Source organism: Lygodium microphyllum, chromosome 29, assembly GCF_053477565.2.
Source record: "Lygodium microphyllum isolate KBCC chromosome 29, Lygodium_microphyllum_v1.1.10, whole genome shotgun sequence".
Classification (NCBI taxonomy): Eukaryota; Viridiplantae; Streptophyta; class Polypodiopsida; order Schizaeales; family Lygodiaceae; genus Lygodium; species Lygodium microphyllum.
In genome coordinates, this window is record NC_141163.1 from 111951378 (window position 1) to 111974981 (window position 23604).

The following is a 23604-nucleotide window of genomic DNA, read 5'->3' on the forward strand; positions in this document are numbered from 1 at the left end:
AAACTTCTTTATTATCTTGGAAGTTATTACAATTTCCATCTTTTTGACCCTGCGAAAGATACATAGAATTCCACGAGGGTATTATGCCCACCAAGATTCCAACCTTGTAACTAGTATTTAGGGTTCCAAGATCCCATCCTAGGCCACGAAGGGGCTCGTCAGATTCTAGGAACAATGTAGGATTTAGGGCTAGAGCCCCCCCGTGCACCCACATTTCCTACTACCTAAGACTATCCTTACTATGCACAGACCTTTCGCTAATGAAGCCGGTCTAAGCCTCATCACCTAGGATCCCCTTGGAGTAGGGTCTCGCAGCTAGCTTGGGGGTAGCCTAGCACGATCCTTTCTTTTATCCTATTTGTTAATATTTTCAATCAAAGATCTAGATTCTAGCTAACACAAACAGTCCTTTCAAATGTATATCAAATGATGCAATGACAATCACACCATCATGCAATTCACCATAGCCAAGGTAGACCTTATCCTAAGGTAACCTTACATTCTAATGAGGATTCTTCTCCCTATAAATATGTGTTGAGTACATCTCTTACAACATGTTAAGCAAGGCATGAATTTTCCATTTGGGCCATCTTACCCAACATAAGTGAAATTCCTTAAAGAATTATATTGTGCAAGTAACTTAATGAGATGACTTATAGACCCTTTAAATAGAGTTTCACTTTTTAAGTGACACTTAACCTTATCGTGTTTGACAATAATTATATCGAGTTATTTTACTAAGCTCGAGTGTGCATAAAGTCATATGTGCAATAACCTATTGTAAATCTTTCCATCATGATTCAAAGGATATGACCCAACAATACACCTCTTTTGGCTCCAAACACTGGCTTAAAAGGATTTAATGACATACCAAACATTCTACATCTCTAAAAGCATAGTCTGAGGTGGTTTAAGTGTTCCCTTTTGCTGCCATAAATACAAAAATCATCAATGGATACTCTCATAAAAGTTGTTAAATATGGTTCAAATGTTTTGTAAGCAGCTTCTTGAAACTTAGGCGCTCCATTCTTCAACCCAAAGTTCATAACTGTGCTAACATAAGGTCCCCACTCTGTAATGAAAGTTGTCTTATCCATATCTTTTGGATGCATTCTGATATGATTATATCTTGAAAACCCATCCAGGAAACTCTACATCTCATGACCTGCTACATCATCCAGAAGAGAATCAGTAAAAGGAATGGGAAAGGAATCAATGATAGTAGCTACATTCAATTTCTTGTAATCCACACAAACTCTGATCTTCCCATTCTTCTTTGGCACTACAACAATAGGAGATAACCAAGTAACCTCATTAATCGGTTTGATAAACCCAACTCTCAAAAGCTTGTCAATTTCTTCCTTGACCTGTTTGGTATAATTAGGATTCATTCTATACCTCTTCTAGACAATAAGCTTAGCATCTTTCTTCAAATTCATCCTGTGCTAACACACAGCTAGATCAAATCCTTTCGTATCTATATAATCCCAAGCAAAAATGTATTGAAACTCTATGCACAACTGAATTAAATCTTGCTTGAAATTGTCTTCCATAAAAATACTAACCATGATGAGTTCAGGCTCTCCTTCTATATTCAGGTTAATCTCCTAAACCTCATCTTCAACTACTCTTGCTGATCTTCTCATTGTATGCTCATATCTTAGTTCTGCCTGAACAATAGCTTTCTGCGCTTCTTCATCCAATGCACCAGAACTCTCTATAAAACTATCCATATTAGTTTGTTGTTTTTAAGGTATTTCTTACTAAGAAACTTCAGGATAAGTTGTATTTTGGTCCTGAATTAATTTATTCTACTCATTCCCAGGCCTATCCTAAAATACAGAATGTCCCTAATCTTTAGGAAGACCTTCCAAATTCTGCCCTGACTGATTTTGTACTGCAGTTTGAACAATTTGCTGTTGCTGGACTACATTTCCAATCATATTGGGCTGCTCCTGATACTCTTATATAATATCATCAACATCTATTTCAAAAACTAGAACCACAGAGGGATTTGCTTGAAGAAATAATTCCTCATCATCATCTTCTACCTCATCTGCGAAATTAATAGTTGAGCTACTACAAGTCTAGCTGAACTTTTCAAAATAACCTTATGTACTGTGGATAACTTGATTTCCTTAAGTCCTCTTGGGATGCACACATAGTCATTTCCCCAATCCTGCTTAAGTTTAGCCAATCTAAACCATGGTCTTCCCAAAAGCATTATGTAAGAGTCTCCGATTTCTGACATTTTGAAGACCACAAAATTGGCCCTAAACTTCAGGCCAACTACTTGAAATTGTTGATTTCTAAGAATACCCAAAGGTTGTAACCTCCTTTGATCTACCATCCGAACCTGAAATGGGATTGGGAATAACTCTTATTGCTTAGTTGCCAAATATGTATGTTCAGGAAGTGTATTAACTCTTGAACCTCCATCCAATAAGACGTCATCATGTTTTCTTTCTGCATACTCAACTTGAATGGTGGGTACTTGATAATCCACAACCTCCTGTTGAGTTTGTATGACTGCCTAACAACCAGGAATTACCTGATCTTGAAATATTATACTTTCAAGAACTTCTTTTTTGCTTCTACCTGATCTTCAGGAGTAATTTCTCCTTAAATCCCGATATTAGATCCAAAATTTGCTCTAAGGTCAAATGCAAAGAACACTTTGCTAAAGCTTGAAATAGCTCCTCAAAGCCTCCTTACTATAATTTTCTAGCATTTATGGTCTCAGGAACCTAATCATCAGGAGACCAAATTCCGTCTTCAAGAACATACTCCTGATATTCAAGAAACTGCTCCTATAGTTCAGGTTTCTGGAGACCTGAATCCCTTACATCATCAACTTGATTAGATTGAAATTCTTCAGTCATTTCCTGCATCTTTCTAACTTGTCTTCTTGCCTTTTTCCTTATCTTCTCTTGTTCCTGCCAATCAAGCTTCATACCAACTTGGCTCCTACTTACTGCTAAAACCATTGGTTCCTCTTAATATTCCACAACTTCAATACAATTAGAACAATCACAATGAATATGCATACTTGTAGCATGAATATTACCTGACACATCATTTGTCTCTTCTTGAACCTTCTCTTGTTGAATTTTCCTACAGCCAGCAGTTCCTACACCATCAGGAGATTGCATTTTCTCATCTTGATCATGTAACTCTATTAGGACTGTTGCAACTGGGGTAGGTGGATGGATGTTGTTGATGAGATGCTCCTGCAGGTCTTCTGTCATTGTGAGACCTTGCTACTAGCATTCCTCTCTCAGTCCTATGTCGTGCCCAAAGTCCATAGTTTGGTCCAACAAAGTGTCCTTAACCTCCACAATAGTAGCATGCTCCCGTTTGGGTAGTTTGCTACTGTGCCTGGAAATTTTCCCAAGGCTCTCTTGCCTGCATTCTTCTAGGTCCTCTGAAGGGTCTCCGTGGTATGGTGTCAAGAATAATCTGATTTACTGCAGCTGGTTGAATAGGTCTTGGCCGAGCCTACATCAATGGCATCTGTTGTGCCATCTTGACATTAGGATTATAGCAGCAAGCCCTAGTTTCATGGCCCTTTCTCTAACATATTTCACAATGCTTTTCCTTCTTCTTACTTTCAGAAATACCCAAATGTTTTAGCTTTTGTTTTATCATTTTATCCAACTTGCTATCCTCTGACTTCTTCCTATCTTTGTCCTTTGCTTTCTTCTTTTTGGTCTTGGCTGATCCTGATTTCTTCTTCTTCTTATGTCTCCTCCTGCTAGATTTATCCTCATCAAAAGCACTTGAACCATCATCTGAATCTAAGCTGTAATCACTATCCTCAACATCACTATCTGTGTCTGAATCTAATTCTGAATTTACATCAGAATCTGAATTCGAAGAATCCTCGTCTTTACTATTCTTAGATCTAGTAATTACCATTCTCAATTGTCATAACTTTCTAAAATATTTTCTTTAAAAAATGAAAGTTGATTTTAATATTCGATGAATCAATCATTTCATCATCACAATTTTAAATATTCAATAATTTAGAAGTTCTAAAATATGGACTAGGTACCATCATGAGAGGGCTTTCCTGTTTAAATTTCCTCCTAAGCACTTATAATTTCTCGTCCATCTACTTTATATCTCAAGTACATACATAGATCCTAGAATGCCTAGTAGTTGCAATCTAGATTATCAACATCATTCCTCCAATTTTCTATTGTTATTTCATTGAGACAATATGAAGAAAAAAACTCAGACTTGAGTTGATGTGATGGGGATGTCACTTGTACACACTAGCTCCCATCCAACTCTAGTGTTTCTTTGCTTTGGGGCCATCTCGATATGTACTCTCTATCTTTTACTATCACTCTCTTATCCCTCTCTCTCTTTCTCTCTCATCCCCCTTTATCACCTTACTCTCTTCTCTATTCTCTCTCTCACTCTTTCTCTCTTACTCTCTCCCTCTCTAACACACACACACACACACACACACACACACACACACACACACACACACACACACACACACACACACACACACACACACACACACACACACACACACACACACACACACACACACACACACACACACACACAAAGCTAGATCTTGAAACAACGAGCAAATAGTATAAGCCTTAGAGGCTTGAGGCTTTTATAGCCTTTGTCACTCACTCACACAATAACAATACAAATTATGTGAGGAATAGTACGTACATCCATACAAAGGAAGACCATAAGAACTAAGACTTCTAATGCACGTACTAGTATTAAAGACCTCACCTAGTTGTCATCCATGTCAACCCATGCGATGATTTATCTTATTGGAATCATGATAACTAGATAGCTTCACATTGATAGGATACAGATTGTAGAAATGGACAATGATGGAAGGAAACGCACATAGAGTGTATGTGGGAGAGCGAGGAAATACTTTTTTGGCTATGATGTTGAGATGGATAGTGAGGTCTATTTTTTAATATTAGTAGTAATTTCTATATGGCATAGAGAGAAAATATTTTAGAAAAATGAGTAATCAGAGACCATTAATTTATTCTAATGTGTTGTAAAATACATAGTCATAACTATACATGTACGTAAGGGTATACCTTGTCATATAGTCTGAGCTCTCAACCATGGCAAACATGTGGCATTCTAGACCACAAGATGATAGGATGTTCTTGGTGATTAAGGTGGGCCATCCTCAGACTGCGCCAGGAAGCCATTATGCATATGGATACCCGCACCAAGAGTTGATGAAGCTATATTGGCTGAAGATATTGGCTATTATGGAACAAGTGAAAATGACATATGGCAAGGTACCTTCAACTAGCAGTAGATGACATGGACATATTGGCCACGGATCTAAGATTTATGTCTTGGAATATTATAGTATATGAGGATATCCAGCTTCATACAAAGTGAATGATAGGAAAATCACAAATTGTAAGTGACAAGATATGTGCTATGGTGAAAACAACACATGATAGGGGTAACTTTGGCCAACTATAGGCAATGACATCGTGGCCATGGATCTAAGCCCTAGATCCTACAATATTATAGTATATGAGATTATCCACCTTCATACAAAAGTGCAATGGTGTACATGCTATTGATGAATGATAGGGAAATCATCACGAGCTATAGGTGGCGACATAGAAAATGGTATATCAAATAATGGTAGGTAACATCAACCTAATGGCTTTAAGTTAAGAGTCAAAGAACTAGGATATCAACTTCATAAAGTGCATTATCGTGGAACTATCACACATGCTAGGGAATTCACAAACTATAGCTGGCAATGGAAGGATATATGAGATTAAGCTACGATATAGTTACAGGCTAATGGGAGCGGTACGAATCAAGGGAAGCTTGGTAGCTTAAAGAAGTAAGGATGCACATGATAAGGGCATGGGTAACAATGATGGGAGGATTGTAGGTAGAGGAGAAGATGCATCTTGAAATTTTGAAGGGCTAATATAATAGTAATAGGTTGGTTGCAGGAACCAAACCGTAAAGTGGGCTTGGTTGAGGTAGGCCTCAGGTAGGCTAAGTTGAGAAGGAGCGAGGGTAGTAATCTAGCCAAGCTAAAGGAGACATAGTACAAGACTCCAATTGTAGGGTTTGTTAGTAGAGTAAGGGTTTGATTTTATGGTAGAACATTTTAGACATTGTTATCCTTCAAAAAATGAGCTTACAACAAGTACCATTAGTTAATTCAAAGTATGTGAAAATCAAGGGGGGATCCAAAGTGGGCAGATTGTGAGAGTAGGGAGAGGAGGAAAATCCCCTTTTTTTTTTAAGGAGGGGGGTTTATGGTATTATGTACCCAAGGAGTTACATATATGACTATCCTTATTATAGTTAAAGTATATCTATATTACTTTTTGTAAAGTAAGATGTATATCTTCTTATGTGAATTCTAGCAAGTAGATACATATTGTAACTATGTTGTTATCTAACTCTTGTTAATGAAGCATTAGATTTAGAAGACAAGGGTAGGGGGACATAAATTTTAGAAAAATCGGATTGATTTTTTATTTACCTTATTAGCATGAGATGAGAGTAAGCATGGGTTAAACAAGATATATTGTTATCAAAATAACAAAAACATAGAATTAATATTTTAATGTTTTATAAAAAGAGCTATATCGTAGAGATGTGTTAAGGCATTCAAGGGAGCAAGACAAAAATTAACTTACATAAGTCACCTTTAATATGCAAATCGGTTATGGATACAAGGGGAAAGTAGCATTAAATTTAACATCACATTAAAAGGACATAATTTATCATATTTAAACAAGGTGAATCAGAGCTTCCTTCTAATCTATTACAACCACTAGAAGCATATCATTATGGATGTTAGCCTCTAATATGGGATTGAATTAGGATTTGACAATAGTGAGATACCTAGACTCACAATTAGCCCCTCTTACCACAAAACAAAAGTAATCTTTATGAAGGAAAAAGTTGTCACTTTTCGTGCACAACTTGTGCTCTTGCACAAGAACCACATCTAGAATTGTTTGATAAATCCATCCCTAAAAGAGGCATTTCATATTGCCTCCTTAGCATTAAATGTGGCTAACTTAATTGGCGGTTGCATTCCCATGATTGTAAAAGTAGTTGCATCTTGCTTCTATACCCTTGTCACAACCCTCCATGATACCTCACTCATTAAACCAAGTATCAATGAGTATACCCTCTTACTTTCTATATTTGTCTACATTGACTTGTGCTACAAACCCATTGATGTGACCCTCCATGATACCTTGTTCATTGAACCAAGCATTGATAAGTAAACCTTCATACTTTTTGAAATTGTCTACATTGACTTCCATAACAAACCATCCTTACTCTTAACTCCATACATTTTGCATCCCTACAAGAGATAGAAGCCGTTTGAAATTTTGAATTCATCCCTAAATATTCTAAGCTTAGTGGCTCCAATGGGATTTTATTGAGTTGCGTGAATGCATACTTAGGGGGAGCCACCTTATTCCAAAATTGCTAATTTGTGGTTTCCTAATAGCTATGTTTTCAAGCATCAAAGGCCTTTGTTTAAGCATAACATTCTTACCTTTTTAGTTTTTATGTCTAAGGCCTTCTTTCCATCTTGTGTTGCATTCCCTTTGACCACCTTAACTCAAGATGCATTCTTTTCACCTTGCTTATCACTATCCCCTCCTAGTTCATTAGGGCATTCCCTATACTATTTTACCCCAAATCCACAATTGTAGCGCACAAAAATAGGTTGGGGGCTTTGGTTGCTAAAGCATGATCACATACAATACCCAATCCCTAGAATTAGTATATCTTTTACAATGATATCTTCCTTGTTGCCTCTTTGTGATTAAAAACCACCTCAAAAAAACGCTTTCCAATAAAATAAATTTGCTCCATAGCTCCCTCTTCTTTAAGAATCACATCAATCTAGGAGGCAATATCAATTACTTTTGGTAGCTTGCTAGTGGATAGTACAAGCACTACTCTCGAGCTAAATTTAAGAACATTTTGCATACCTTCTTAGGATCCAAATCGCCTTCACAGAGGAGCCTTCTAAATTTTCTTCCATTCTTCATCTAATTGATTTTACCAAAGTTTTAGAGACAATTTGCAGATTCACTTCAAGTTGCACATGAGCATCTCCCTCCAAATTGATAATATGTTCCTTCGGCTTCTTCTCAGTCTCTTGCATGCTAGTTGTGTTGTTATCACCATTAAGCTCGCCTTTGCTCTTCTTCCATTTTTGAGATCCCACCCTTTAATTCTTTGCATCAATCATCTCTCCATTGTCTTGCACACTATCATCTACCATGGCCTCATCCTTTTCCAGCACTATATGTGGAATGGCCTTCGCTAGCTCTCATGAGGTGATGATTTGCATGTGGAGGGTCTCATACGTGGGTAATGGGAGTGAATATGCAATAAATGTACCATAAAGGCTATTATGTGCTCACTAACCCTTGTTAGCTCAAGTTAGGTTGGTTCTAAACCCATCTGGACAACCTAATAGGTGGACAATATTTAAAAAGCACCTTTGTAAACATTAAGCAGTTACTGGCATATTGGAAGAAAGCTTGCTTATCATATTGTAAAGAGGCCAATAAAACGATGCCCCCCAAAAGGAAAATGCACCGCATCCCAATTGAGTGCCGATTTTGCGAAAAAAAAGGTAGCTTTTATAGCTACTTAACATCATGATATAATGTATAAAAAAATTAGAGATGAACTTAACATGAGTCAAACAATTGAGCCATGTGACGTTTCGTATTTATCTTTTTTGTTATTTTTAAAGGTTATCGTCAACTTAATACGTATCACGGATTTAAAATATCTTTTTGATTTTGTATTGAAAATGCGGTCACATGCTCACTGCCACCTTCGGGATTTTATTGCCGGCCCAAAATCTTTCCCGCACGTCTGACGAATTGCCTCAGGAACTTGCAAGTTGCCACCGCCACTGCCGGAATCTTTCCTGCATGGCTCTAGCTATGCCGCGTGGGCCCCGCACTACATCTCCACCCCTGACCCAAGAGCTGGTCGGCCCCTCCACCCAGGCGTAGGCCCCTCTGCCCAATCAATTATCACTGCCAAAAGCAAAAAAACAAACATTTTCCTATTTTTTTTAAACTCTTGGTCCTTATCCATTATCAGTTATCATCATTGATTATCATTATCAATTATCAATACTTTTGACAGACTTTCGATTTATCTTTTTGTGAATGCACAGCTCGCTCTCCTCTTTCTTCTCTCGCCTTAGAAAAAGGATGAGAAAAGGACTAGGAAACATGCGAGGTTTGCACGTCCATCATGTGTGGAATCCATTATTTATTTGAGAAAAGGACTGGGAAACAAGAGAGGCATGCACGTCCATCGTATCTGGAATCCATGATTTATTCTAAGGTTCCTTCTAATCATCCACAATCTCTAATTGCATGATATTAATAATATATGTGGATGTTTTGTGGAGGGTCGATTTATAAATAGCAAGAAGTCTAGGTCTTGTGTAGATTCAAGAAGGCAAAAATAAGCGTACTCTCAAAATTGAAGAAAAGCTTTTTAAGAAAAGCTTAAACGTTTAAAAGCTTTTAAGCGTTTCAAGTTTGTAAACTACAAAAATTTTAAAAAGCTTAATGGAAAGCTTTGAATGTTGGGAAGCCTTAAGCTTATATAAATGGGGGAGAGTTAAGTAGTATGGGTCATTTTCTTCATTATGAAATTCGACTCTTATTTGAGGAGAGAGAAAGGTCATACACACGTGTGTGGAGACACGAACGTCAGTTCCTCGATCATTGCATTTGCAAGGCAAAAGGTTAGATTCAAATCTTCATCATTTGTTCTTTTTAGGATTAGTTTAAACAATTTTGTCCTTCGTCTTTTTAGTTTATTATAATTAGTCAACATCATTAGTTAGTATTCACCCTTCCTTAGAATAGTTAGTTTTGTCATAGTTCAAATGACTAGTTTTAACATTTACACTAGATTTTGTCAACTTAGTTAAAACCATTAGTTTTAACGATTAGATTGTATTATTATAGTTAGTAAATATATTAGTTACTGCTAGCTTAAGTACTATTACTGGTATTATTCCGATTCTGTAAAATAAGTTATCTTGATCTCGAATAGCACAAACACGACTTGCCTACAAAGGGACATCGACAACTACAAGTGCGCAAACAAGCACAGTTCTAATAAAGAGGTCATTAAGCACATCCTTCGATACTATCGGGATCCCCACCTTAGCACCAGCATAACTTGAAGGACCTTATCACAATGGTCGATGCTTGGGGCATGCCTCATTTCTTTCTTATGTTCACTGTAGACAAGGTCACTAGTACAAGGTTGGCTAAGATCAACAAGTTGGAATGCATTGCAAAGGAGTCAATCCTAAATTCTCATGGAAAGATTGTCCCGTTGAGTGTGCCATCCTCTTCCACACTAGGTTCCATCTTTTCTTCAACCAGTACGTCCTTGGCAGACCTGCTTGCATTAGGCACATCCAGCACCATGTCATTAGATATGAGATCCAACATAGAGGCTCCTTACACATGCCATGTCATCCTATGGTTACATGAAGCAGACGTTGCAAATACGACAAATGAGATATGCGCGTACATTCCATCCAACGATGAGCAGTGTAGTTCAACAAGAAAACAAGGGCCCTTGTCATGGCAAAGCAAATTTATAGGTGCCGTCGTGCCTACTACATAAGCAAAAGTAAAGGCCATTGTAAATGCAAGTACAAATTTTTGTACGCTTTACTAATGATCGGAAGCCAATAATAGACCCTAAAATTCAATGATACATCTACTACCGTCCTGGAGATGAGTACTAGAATGTTGTGCATTATCACTCAACACTACTGCTCCTATTGGGGGGGGAGGGAGGGGGGGGGGGGGGGGGGAGGGGAAGCTCACATAAACATTCAATGAGTAACAAACTTTTCCATCTCTTACTACTTGCTCAAGTACGCAATGAAGGTGGAGCCAATTGGAAAGATAAACATCCAGATAGAAGATGCCAATAGACTGGGATTGCAAGACTTGGACTCAAACAAGCAAAAATTAATTTATGCTACAATATTGTGCAAGCCAGTGTCACCCACCGAAGTAGCATTGAATTACTTACAGATCTTGATAGTCACACGAAGCAACTCCGTCAAGTACATTGATAGCGCCCCTACACAAATACAACAATGGAAGCTCACAAGGACAGAGAATATCATCATACACCCTATAGACCTTTACTGTGCTTGGTCATCGAGCTTATAGCATTTAACATTCTATCACTACCACAAAAATTGGAGCATCACCAAAACCACCACTGCATCTGATCCACAAACCCACTCTCTGTGATGCTTATGGCAATACAGTGGAGGAGTATATGAGACTAGTATGTTTCATAGGTTTTCATCCAGGCCACCAAACTAAAGGTTTCTTCTTCAACACATTACTACAACGAATAACCTTCAAGTCAAAGAGTGAACTAATAAGCGCTGAGAACTCAGCACAATCATACTATATTGAGTGCCAACTCTGTGGTCTCGTGGCCAATGAGGAAGACCTCGAAATGTTCATCATGGACTACATGCAAAGAAACTTGCTCTTGCCTCAGACCAAACCCACAACTGATGAACATGATGCGACATTCACAGTACCTCCAGGAACTTTTGAATGCGAAAGTATCATCACATCGATAAGGATAAAGATGTTACAACTCATGAAAGAGTTCCGAACAATTCATTCAGTACTCTAACATCAGAACAACAAGCTATCTACAACCACCTCATCGATGCGACATACGGCCTACACATCGTCAATGGCACACTAGGCAGTGGAAAAAGCTTCCTCATACATTACTATAGTTACAACTTCATTGTTGCCAAGAATAAGAGCGTATTGTTAACAACAAGCATAGGAGGAGTTGCAACTAGACATTGCAGCCTATCCACCATAGTTCACTACCAGTTTAAGATACAAGTCTCATACCAGTACACGTGCACATCAATATTTAGTATAATTGCAAGAGACAAATGAATGCTACATTGCAATAAGAGAAGCCGACGCAATCATCATGGATGAGATGTCCATGTTAACAAGGATAACATTCAATATTATAATACGTCAGGTAGTGAGTGTCTGCCAAGGCTCGCTACTCAATCCATTTAACATGAAGCTCGCGATATTATTTCGCAAACTTGCACAGTTATTACCTATTTTCAACCATCAAACCGAGTTCTATGAACAATGTCACATAACCTCCTCCTCGTACTAGCCACATGGAAAGCAACACACTCTCCAAACCTCACACGACTTGCCATTCCTACAGTTCCTACAAGTGATCAGGTATCGTTGTCCAACAAAGCAAGAGATACATGAATGCTTATGTCAGTGCTGCATGATCAATGAGAAGGATGTCCTAGATTTTGTCGATCAAAAGATAACAATCATATGCACACACACAATGAAGATGTTTGCAAATACAACAAGTAGATTCTACACAAATACTACACAATTGAACAAATCCAGTTTGCCGATGAATGCAAACAATGAGCCAACATTGCAGACTTGGCTACATGACAAGAACTTCTATGAGATAGATGAGATATCAACTGAGGCGACTGCAATGATAACTTAGAACATTGATCCCACCATAGGTGCAGCAAACGGTGTGATGTGTAAGATCAACCATATCGACACATCAAATGACAAAATGATATCATGAATCTAGGTTATGATCCTTTCAACGAACGAACAAATCTTTCTCTGTGGCGCAGCAAGCACCAACACAAGGCATTGAATAGCAAGTGGTACCATAAATCCACATTCTCTTTGACACTCCCATACGTGATCACCGATCACGAATCACAAGGAGCCACTGTGAACCAAAAAGCAGTTCTACACATTAGAAGCATGTATACTGTCAGCATGGTTGTATAAACTAATAATGACATAGTCACATGTATTGCATGGCTTGATAACACCTTCACTCTATTTTCCCGTAGCTACAAATGACTTGACCTAGGCCTCCTTGATGAAAACACTAAAGATGATGTGAGGTCTCTACCATGCTCATGGTAAGAATATGAACTTATCTTCACCAAGGTTGCTTCAATCACCGAGGAGCTTGTTGCAACTCAAGTTTCATGGGAGCAAGTCTTGAAAGGAAGATTAATCACCTTCTTCAAACAAAGTTATTCAGATCATGCTCAATGAATTAGTCAACCTTGATCATTTTAAACAAACCAAATCCTTATTCTCGCATCATTAGTTCACTCTACGAGCATAATGGAAAAGAACGAGATGTCAAATCATGAACAATGCAGAACAACAACGTACCATTAAGACATCAAAATATAATCCTACTTATGTTTCTCTTGCATCCTTTCGAGTACTTGCTCTCATCCATAAATGTATGTTAGAAGAAAATGTTATGTTGCATCTGTACATAGATTGAGTCCTTAGTAAAGAAAAGTTTCATATTGCTAGTCAAATTGGTTCATGGTCCTTACTGATGTTTTAACCTATATTACCCATATCGATATCTATCCACAGGATACAAACCATTACAATGCCATGGAATACAAGTCACACTTCTATGAGTAGAGGTTGCAAACATAGTTGCTATGACCCCTTACACAATCCTAGAAGTATGGCAGTCCATTAGGAGGGGGGGTTTGCATAAACTTGACATAAGTCTACAAAATAAGTATTTTTAAAATCATTTTTTGACTTTTTTATATGGAAATTTTTCCTTGTGTGAGACACAAAGCCATAAGGCAAAAATTTCAAGTTTGTTTGTGCCTCTGCAAGGTGTGAGGCTTTAGTTTTTCTTGGAAAATGGTACATATATATTTCATATGCATTGTTACTTTATGAATATTGTCATATTGTCTATAACCCCTAACATGAAAGCCAAAAGTAAAAATTAAGGAGGAAATTTTAAGTTCACACTAATTTTTCACTACTTAAGTAAGAATGTGTATTTTGGGCCTATCCTTTTCAACCTTTTAACAAGTTCGCACATTTTAAAAAGTTTACAATGCTTGACATCCTAAAGAGTAAATTATAAATAGAAACCCTGCAATTGCCACAAGCCCAATGGCAATCTTTTTCCAATTTTTTGAGATATCTTGGAAAACTCCAATTGGACATGAATTACAATCAAAGCAACGATAATTAGGGTCATTATCAAAAGTAGTGCAATCAAAGTCAGCTCCAGAATTTTGAGGATTTGAATACATTGGACCATCTTGAGAATATTGGCAAGCACTTGGTGGACCACAACAACTTTTCTGCCCAACAAAATAACAAGTGTGATTATATTCAAGTATTAAAAAAATCCATTGTGAAATTTTTTATTAAGAAATCATTGGTCTTTTGAACATTAGCTTAGTGAATAAATATACCACTCAAGACCAAATACAAATTTGAAGGATCTAATGTATGCCATGATAGTATACAAACTACGAATGTAGTGTAAAATACTTAAGCTTAAAAAGTATTTTCTTCTTTTCAAATCTATCCAAAAACACTCATGCAATAATCTAATTGGATGCCTCAATCAAGCACAACCAATGTTTTATATCAGAGAAAATTATTACCTTTCTCATTAGTTTCTAAATTCATGATTGAGAATGTTTACCAAGAACTTGTCTACAAGCATGTCAAGTCTCTCTTCATGAAAATGAGTTTCTTTGGTCTATTAACTAAAATGAACGTGTGTCTAGCTTTTCATTCTTTTGGGAAAGACTAACCTTATTTTCAAAATTTCTATTCAAAGTAATTATTATCATCACTTCACCTGCACTCAACTTGATTTGATTTTCTATTGATGTATTTTAGTGCTCACATTAACTTTTATAAGTAACTAGTCTAGTTAAATTTTGCTTGAATTCTCCACGTTTCAAAGTTAAATCTATAAAATCAACTTGAGATCTGTTTCAAGACTATTATTTAAGCATATTTATATATAAGAAACAAAAGTACATCAATGTGAATGAAGTGCTAAATGGAAAATTAAAGAAAGGAAGGTGTAATTCAAGGAATTATTTTTAGAAGTTATGAAATAAAAAATCATTTCCCATATGATTGCCAACATGAATTTGAGAAAATGGAACTTGTAGCTTTGCTTAGTCTTGTGACATAAATGAAGAAAGCCATCAAATTCTAAGGGCCCAAGTTATTGGTGGGTTTATCATCATATGAAAGATGGATTATCTCTCTCCTTTGGCCCTTTTTAAATAGAAACCCAAATGATAATGGATGAGATATTTCTCATTGATATGTTCTAGGCAGTTAATAACAATGTAAATGATGTGATACAATATGAGAGAACCATCATGTATGGTCCCAAGTTAATGTGAGCTTATGGTATGAAGGATTACTAATGTATTATCTATTTTTTGGCCTTTTGTTTAATAATAGCCCAAATGGTTATAAAGGGAATCTTTTGCTTTAATGTCTTCCAAGCGGATCAATGTAAGGCAAAGCATTGCATTTTTGAATAACATCACCCACATGTGTCATAAATTTGATTAGCTAAATAGTTGCAAATAATCAAGTCACACTAGAATTGAGCTTCAGTTTTAAGTTATGCTTGTTACACACCTCCATCAAGGGATGGGTCAACACAATGGGATGCTTGCATTTTACATTAATCAGATAATGTCTACTTTAATAAAAGGCAATAGGTTTACATTTCCACTAGTTATTGGTGAACTCAAATTGTAAGAGCTTCAAAAAATAGGATCACTAGATCAATTGTTGATATGAAAAAATATGATTATTTTTTAATTATCGAGTGGGGTGCTCGATTTAGACAGAAGTGTCTTATGTAGGAAACTTTACCTTTCTCTAATGATGATTAACAAGTAGTTGTGACACCCATGTATCATTAACCTACCCAAAGAAGCGTATACCTCTCTCACTTGAGGCACTATCATGGACACTAAGAAACCTAGTATCTTTTAGAAACTTCTAGAAGATTAAAAAAATATTTAGAAGATTTGAAAAAGGTTCTATCTAATTCTTTGGAAAGTTTTGGGACAATGGTTGCATTAATGTTTACATTAGTATTGCTAATGTCATCGCCTATGTCAGCCATGCTTATATCATCAATAATGTCATAATCTAGAAGCTTCAAACCTCCTCAACTCTACTATAAATAGGGGTCTTGAGCTACAAGCCCTTTAGTCTTGCCAATGTGAGTTGTGAGGGCACTACAAGGTAAGTGCTCTCTAGTTCTAGTCCAAGCTATGTATCTCTAGTTATTCTTGTCTTGTATTGAGGTCTTGTCTTGTATCAAGAGATATATTGATGTACTTCATCCTTTTGTAATAAGAAAATATGTTCTTCCTCTTCTTCAAGTTACCTCTTGAGGTGACAATCGTTGTCTTTGCCAAGTTCTTATTGCAAGGGGAGGAACCTACAGCCACCACCACCTGTTGAAATCAAAGGTCACCCAAAGTATAAAGTCAAGACTATCCCTATCCTTGATTCCAATATCTCTCATGGAAGGCTTGAATACCTTGTTCATTGGAAGAGCTATGATGTAAGTGAGTGAATATAGAAACCAACCTGCACCTACTAAAGTAAAGGAGTTTCATCAATGACATCCATTGAAGCAAGAGCCTTACCAATAAACCCCACCACTCCTTGTGAAACTTGTCACTAAAGGAGGGGGTAACGTCACAGACACCAAGGAACCTAATATCTTTTAGAAACTTTTGGAAGACTTGAGAAAGTTTTAGAGGATTTTAAGAAATTTCTAGATAATTCTTTGGAAGATTCCAAGAAAGTGCTTGCATTAATGCTTACATCACTATTACTTATGTGATTGGTTTATGACAATGATGCTTATGTCATCAATGATATCATCATCTAGAAGCTTCCCCTTAACCTTGTCCTCAAACCTACTATAAATAAGAGTATTGGATTGCAAGCCCTTTAGTCTTGCCAATGCCAGTTGTACCAGGTAAGTCCTATCTAGTTCCAGTCCAAGATATGTATATGCGGTTCTTATCTTGTCTTGTCTTTGATCTAGTTTTATATTAAAATCTTGTCTTGTATAGAATTTAGCATTGTTGTAAACACCATTGTATCAATAATTATATTGTTGTATTTTCTCTTCTAATAAAGAATCAAGTTCTTTTTCTTCAAATTGATTCCTTGTAACTTGTGAGGTGACAATTCTTGTGCTTGCCACGTTCGTATTCCCCTCATAATAGGTAGCATGGCCTAGGTGCACACTGTTCTCCTCCTCACTAGTGGCACTACTAGGACTTTCTTGGGATATGAAAGCATGGGCCCTTTAGGGTTTTTTAACAACATGCACAAGTTGCATTGTAAAGGAGATGAACTAAAATGGCCAGGAATGTGAGCATTTATCATAATGACCTATCCCTTATCTTCTTTAGTAACTTGTGAATCATGAGATCCCTTTCTTTAATAACTTGTGAATCATGAGATCCTCCTTACTAAAAGCTCTATTAGGACTTTCTTGGGGTGTGAACATGGGCCAATGTAGGGTTTTTGAACAACATGCACAATTCACATGGTAAAATATATTCCATAGTGTCCCTCATCATCAAGCTCCAATCACATTTTCTCTATGGGCCCTGATGAGATGCTTTCTCACGTTGCACTGGCCATTTTCCCTTCTCTTCATATGCAAGTCCCTTTTCCCAATCGATCTCCCGCTCATTAATGAATTGTTGCTACTTCTTGCTCGTGTGATACCAAGCTCATCAGGACTACTAATTGCAAAAGCTCCATCATTCAAGGAAAAGGGATTTGATGATTAAATGAGTGGTACATGAAGGCCATTTGTGAGTTGATGAGCTCTCCCCCTGCATGAACAAGAGAAATTTTCTTTGGGAAAGTTTTATGCATATTCCCCAATCTTCCCTTACTTTAGAGCTCCTTCTCTTCCCTCAAGCAATTCTCTCCCCCGTGCATGAACTTGATTTGGTAATACACCTTTGGTGCATGATGTGGATTCAATTATCAGGCTAGTGGTGGATGAAGGCCATTTGATTCTATGAGCTCTCCCCTTGCATGAACATTAGAAAATTTCTTTGGGAAAGTTTAATTCAGCTTCCCCAATCTTCCCTTGGTTCAGAGCTCCTTCCCCTTTCCTCAAGCAATTTTCACATCGAGATCATGAAAAGGGTTACCCTGTGGCTACTTGTAAAGTGTTGAATCAATGGTATTGGACTACATGCCTCCTTATCTATCTTATTGAATCTTTGCCTTTCATTGAAGCTCATGGATTAGTGCAATATTATGAGGTAGATTGATCACAGTCTTGCCATGGCAATGTTCAATGATGGGATCTTTGCCTCCAAGCTGTGATTTCAATGATCATTCTAATTGTAGCACTGTATAGCTACAAATGGTAATATTCATTGAAACTGGTTAGTTGCAATAGACAAATATATAGTCATATGATCGGATGGCCTTCTTGCAATGCTGACATAGGATTATGCACGCATCATTTCCCTTTCTCTTGGTCTCTCTAAATTGCAATTCATATCATAATTTTAATCACAATGTTGATGATAGGTTTTCTGATCATATAACAAGGAATATATGGCCATTGCAAGCATCAAGCTAAAAAGAAGATCACGTGAAAGGAAGGAACATCAAATAGTAGGTGTTGTGTGTGTGTGTGTGTGTGTGTGTGTGTGTGTGTGTGTGTGTGTGTGTGTGTGTGTGTGTGTGTGTGTGTGTGTGTGTTGCTTTATGTTTTATATTACTTCATGCTTCATGTTTTATGCTTTGAGTAGGTTTATGTCAAATTCAAGAAATGATTTGATAATAATTTTTTTGGATCTCATGCATGATTATAAATCATTGTGTATACATTGTATCATCATGATAACTATCATGTATGGATGCAAAAATCTTTTATATTCTTGGCTCTTTTACATGAAAGTTCATAGGTCATAAGAATCATGTATTTGCAGTTATGTTCTGCCTATGAAAGTTTATGGCCTTATATGATTTGGATTTGTGTATCATTTATGCATTTGCATTGTTGTTATAAGAATTATCTATCCATGCAAACTCATCATCATAAGTTTGTAATTCATTCATGATCTTGTACGGTATAGGGTTGAAATCATTTATGTGTTGCATGATCATCCCAGGTGTCATGTATTGATACAAGATCATCATCATAAGTTCATAGCCCATTCATAAATAATTTATGGTCTTCTATGACGTACGGTTGTGAATCATTTATGCATGGTGTCATCATCACAAGTATAATGTATTCATGCAAAATCATCATCGTAAGTTCATAAATCATTAATGGTCTTGCAAGTTTCATGGTTATATATCATGCATGCATTGCAAGTTTCATGGTTGTATATCATGTATTTATGGCTCCAAATGGTGAGGCTAATTGTTCAACTTGTGAAAGTTTGTAAGTCAAGAAAGACTCGTTATTCCTTTAGGACCCTAGAATTTTTTCAATTGATAATTTATGGTCTTGTACAGTATAGGGTTGAAATCATTGCAAGTATCATCTATTCATGCCAAATCATCATCATAAGTTCATAAATCATTAATGCTCTTGAAAGGTTTACAGTTATGTGTCATTTATGCATTGCATTATCCGAATCATAAGTGACATGTATTTATGGCTCCAAATGGCGAGGCTAATTGTTCAACTTATGAAAGTTTTTAAGTCAAGAAAGACTCGTTATTCCTTGAGGGCCCTAAACTTTTTTCAATTGATCATCTTCACTAAGAAACAACTTTGTGAAACAATTTGTAATGTTTTTTCATATGTATGATTGTTGTAGAATGGAATCCCAAAATATCAATTCTATGGAAGAGTATCACCAAGTTATGTCCCAAATGAGTAGTGACCCGTGATAAGCAATGATCTAATGTATTTCCATGTGGCACCATGGTCTTTAGCTATTCCAAGCCAAAGTGTAGGTGCAAGCATTCCAGTGAGTGCCTTTCCAAGTCGCCCTCCCTTGATTATTACCACTCGTCCTCAATTCACACCATTTTAGAATCCAAGACAACTAGGCATAGAGGTAGTTATAACCACACACAATAATACACTTGTATGTCCTCAACCTAGTCCTTCATAACTCCAAGAGGTATCTTCTTCACAATGATAAAAAACAATAAGCTCCTTTTATGAAACCCAAGACATATGTGATGAGGTTGATACGACTAAGACCCAAGACACATGTGATGAGGTTGATAAGCTCCTTTCATGAAAACCAAGACACATGTGATGAGGTTGATAAGCTCATTTCATGAAACCCAAGACACATGTGATGAGGTTGATACGATTAAGACCCACGTGTCCACAATCCTACAACCTAAAAATGCCAGTAAGCAATGCATACAACGAGCCTTGTCTAAGTCTAATGCGCCAAAACCTCCTAAAGCAAAGAGAGCTCAAAAAAGAAAGAATCAAGAAACAGCAGGACAAACACACGATCCAACAACACTTTAAAAAATAATTTTCTCAATGGAAGGATGCTTAAATACCATATTAGAGAATTTGGGAATCTCTCAAGTTTCACTTTCAAATAAAGAGTAAAGATTTGACCAAGTGGCTAAACCCCATATTTGAGAGTAGAATTTGGGGAGATTGCTTATATAGTATCTAGGAAAAATTTGGCCTTCAAGTAAGGGGATAAGATTTGACCATCCGGTGTCGAAATATTACTCACATTAGGAATTCCCAAACTTTATGAAATTTTCCAAATTCTTGAATATGTGGTTCTTGGATAGTTCACTTCATTCACATCCAAGGGTCGATGAGCGCAGAGTTTTCCAAGCCACCAAAGCAAGGAGTGGATATTTGGTCCAAGGTGGCTACATAGCTAGCATCACTGTTTCCAGAGTTTGACAAAGATGGCGAGGCATGTAGAAAACATTGGGGATGTGTTTACGAGATCTACTGAAAGGAAAAGGCACATAATTCTATATCAAGCAATGATCGTAAGATCACTTGCCACTAGTGGTATGATCTGGTGGATGGATACATGTGAAATCATGCCAATGTTGTTAGTGGTGCACATGCTTCAATTGTTAGTGGTGTGTCTTCGTCTGAAGACAACACTACAACTATCCCCAATGATTCAAGGTCCAATGTTTCAAAGGACATTGCCTCAAAATGAACCTCAAAAGGCTATGCCAAATCAAGTGAGCACCCAAGGATTGCGGCATAAGAAAGATAGAAAGATAGAGGAGTCACTTAGTGACATGGCTAGCACTACTCGATTGATGTATGTTGGCTAAGCAAAAAGCAAACTTAGAGGAGAAGAAAGCACTAGAAGAGCAAAGGCTTTGTAATCATGGATACACTTGTTTCAAGAAAGAGAGAATGCAAATGTGAGAATGATATTTGGAGATATTGATTCAGTGGAAGAGGTGGATGACGAAGATAATGATGATTGAATCGAGAACGTCTGCATTGCAGGTGGGAAGGCAGAAAGAGGGGTGGTGTGTCAATAAAATCTCCCTCTTTCCACCTCGTAGAGAGCTGGGTAGATCCATGCTTCAATAGCATAGTGAAGGGGTTCAACTCCCCTACTCTCCATTGTTCGATAGAGTTGGTGTTAATTGTATTAAAACAATATTGTTATTTTAAATATTTGTGACAATCGTTGATCGATATTGATTAATGTGACGATAATCCAAGATGGATTAGTGCAAAAGCTTGGTGTTAAATTGATTACTATTGATTTTTTATGTTAGGTTGGGAAATGACCGACGGCCAAGTGGTGAGCAGTGTGTAAACGCCTACGGACCGACAATTGCTAGGTAGAAAAATATGTTCGTTGCGCCTAGTGTGTAACCGAGTGGTGCCCAAGTCAAGTTTTTCTGTGTTCACAAATTGGGCGGCGGGCAACCGCGACAGGACTAAGTTCTAACTATGCTTGCCTTATAAACAACAATGCTTATAGTCAATGTGAGACTAGCATACTGTAATTATTATGTGCTTAGAGTATTTATCTCACGTAAGTGTCCGCTGCGAGATAGTCGACAGCGCGAGCGAGGAGCTGGGTGGTGCTGAGGTAGCCGAAGAAGCACATCTTGGAATCGCGAAGGCAAGCGCGGATGCGGGACCACTTGGCGGGGTCGTCCACCTGCTCTTGCAGCCAGTTGGAGAAGTCCGTGATGCGGTACTGCTTGTAGCCGATCTTGGACAGGATCCGGGCCGTCGACTTGTGCGTGATGATGAAGGTGAAGAGGGCGAACACCAGCAGCGCGCCCGCCACAAGCAGCACCAGCAGCAGGTACACCCGCAGCAGCAGCGACACCTATAATCGTATGAAGTGCGACAGCATGCAAGATTAATGAATTGGAATGACATTAGCTTCCCATATTATATTATACATATCGTTAGTGAATCCTCATTCCTTCAAGCATCCATAACTAACCATCACGAAATTATATTATACATCACGCAATTATACAAGGCTGCTATCGCATGCTTAGCATGCTATATTCCCGTACTCAGCCTGGCACCCATACTTAGCCTCTTCTAAGGCGCTATACCGTAGTTAGCATGTTACAACGTGCACCTGCAAGTCCCTATGAATCACGATCCCTGGGTACTGCAATAGGCTTTGCATGGGGCAGCTCTTACTTCTGCAAGAGTAAGTGCAGAAGTGATTATGTTCACACTTATAAATTGGGAATAGCAATGCCGTGGGTCGTCCAGGTGTGATATTAGGCTGAATATAATGGCCTACCTCCTTTGGGTGAGATCGTGGAAATAGATAATATTCTAGAGCTGGTGCCTACTACAATATGGGAATTAAAAGGTCTCAGCAATACAGTTTAACCACACCTGGAAAAATGCCGCCACCATCGCTGCCACTGATAGCGCCATCATCAAGCACCCGAACAGTAGTATGTAGACGTGCATGTACTGCAGGCACGTCTGAGGCTCCTTCGTCGCCAGCCATGCCCCGAAGCCCGCTATGCCTCCCCCCAAGCATGTTGTCATCGCGTTCAAAATCACCAGAATAAGGTTGGTAATGCCTGCTGCCATGAATCTAATTGGCAGTATATCACAACGTTAATCTTGACGTTGTCTCCTTGATATAAGCCTGCTGCTCTTAATTATTTCTACTCTTGTTTGTCAGACATCATCATCCGCCAAATGACTTGTAATTCAGATTTCTGGTGACTGCCGCCGCAGTTCGATTAAATATAACGTTACATCATTCAGCAAAAATACAGACGTACGCACAACAGGATTAAGTTCGGGTATATTGTGGGTAACCAAGAGTAGTCCATCGACGCTGCGATGCAGGTGATGGGAATCAGAAGGATCCCCCTCCTTTGATTTCGTGCGGGATACATCTCTCGCTTATCATCATGGACGCGCTTTCTTGTATGCGTTTCATGCAAGCTCCTCTCTCAAACAAGCTGAATATCTAACGCATGGTGCCGGCCGGTCACAAAACATGGCTACCGTGTAACAGACAGTTATTGGCTTGCCAATTATTGTATATATACAACTGACCCATGTTCCGAAATACGATCTGTGACATAAACATATAAGAGAGCGGTCCATTGGACTTATTCCCTATAAGTTTGAGGCCGGTGTTTCGCACCAAGTTTCATC

At 37.8% G+C, this 23604-nt stretch overlaps 1 protein-coding gene across 1 annotated transcript; it reads right to left on the reverse strand.

Moving 5' to 3' along the window:
• Positions 1-13982: 13982 nt before the first annotated feature.
• On the reverse strand, positions 13983-23471 carry LOC148011030 (tetraspanin-2-like). Its single transcript, XM_087671694.1, has 3 exons — positions 22822-23471; positions 21986-22288; positions 13983-14281 (listed from the first exon to the last, which is right to left on the reverse strand). The coding sequence occupies exons 1-3, from the start codon at positions 23023-23025 to the stop codon at positions 14024-14026; spliced, it is 765 nt and encodes a 254-aa protein (XP_087527820.1). The 5' UTR covers positions 23026-23471; the 3' UTR covers positions 13983-14023.
• Positions 23472-23604: the final 133 nt, after the last annotated feature.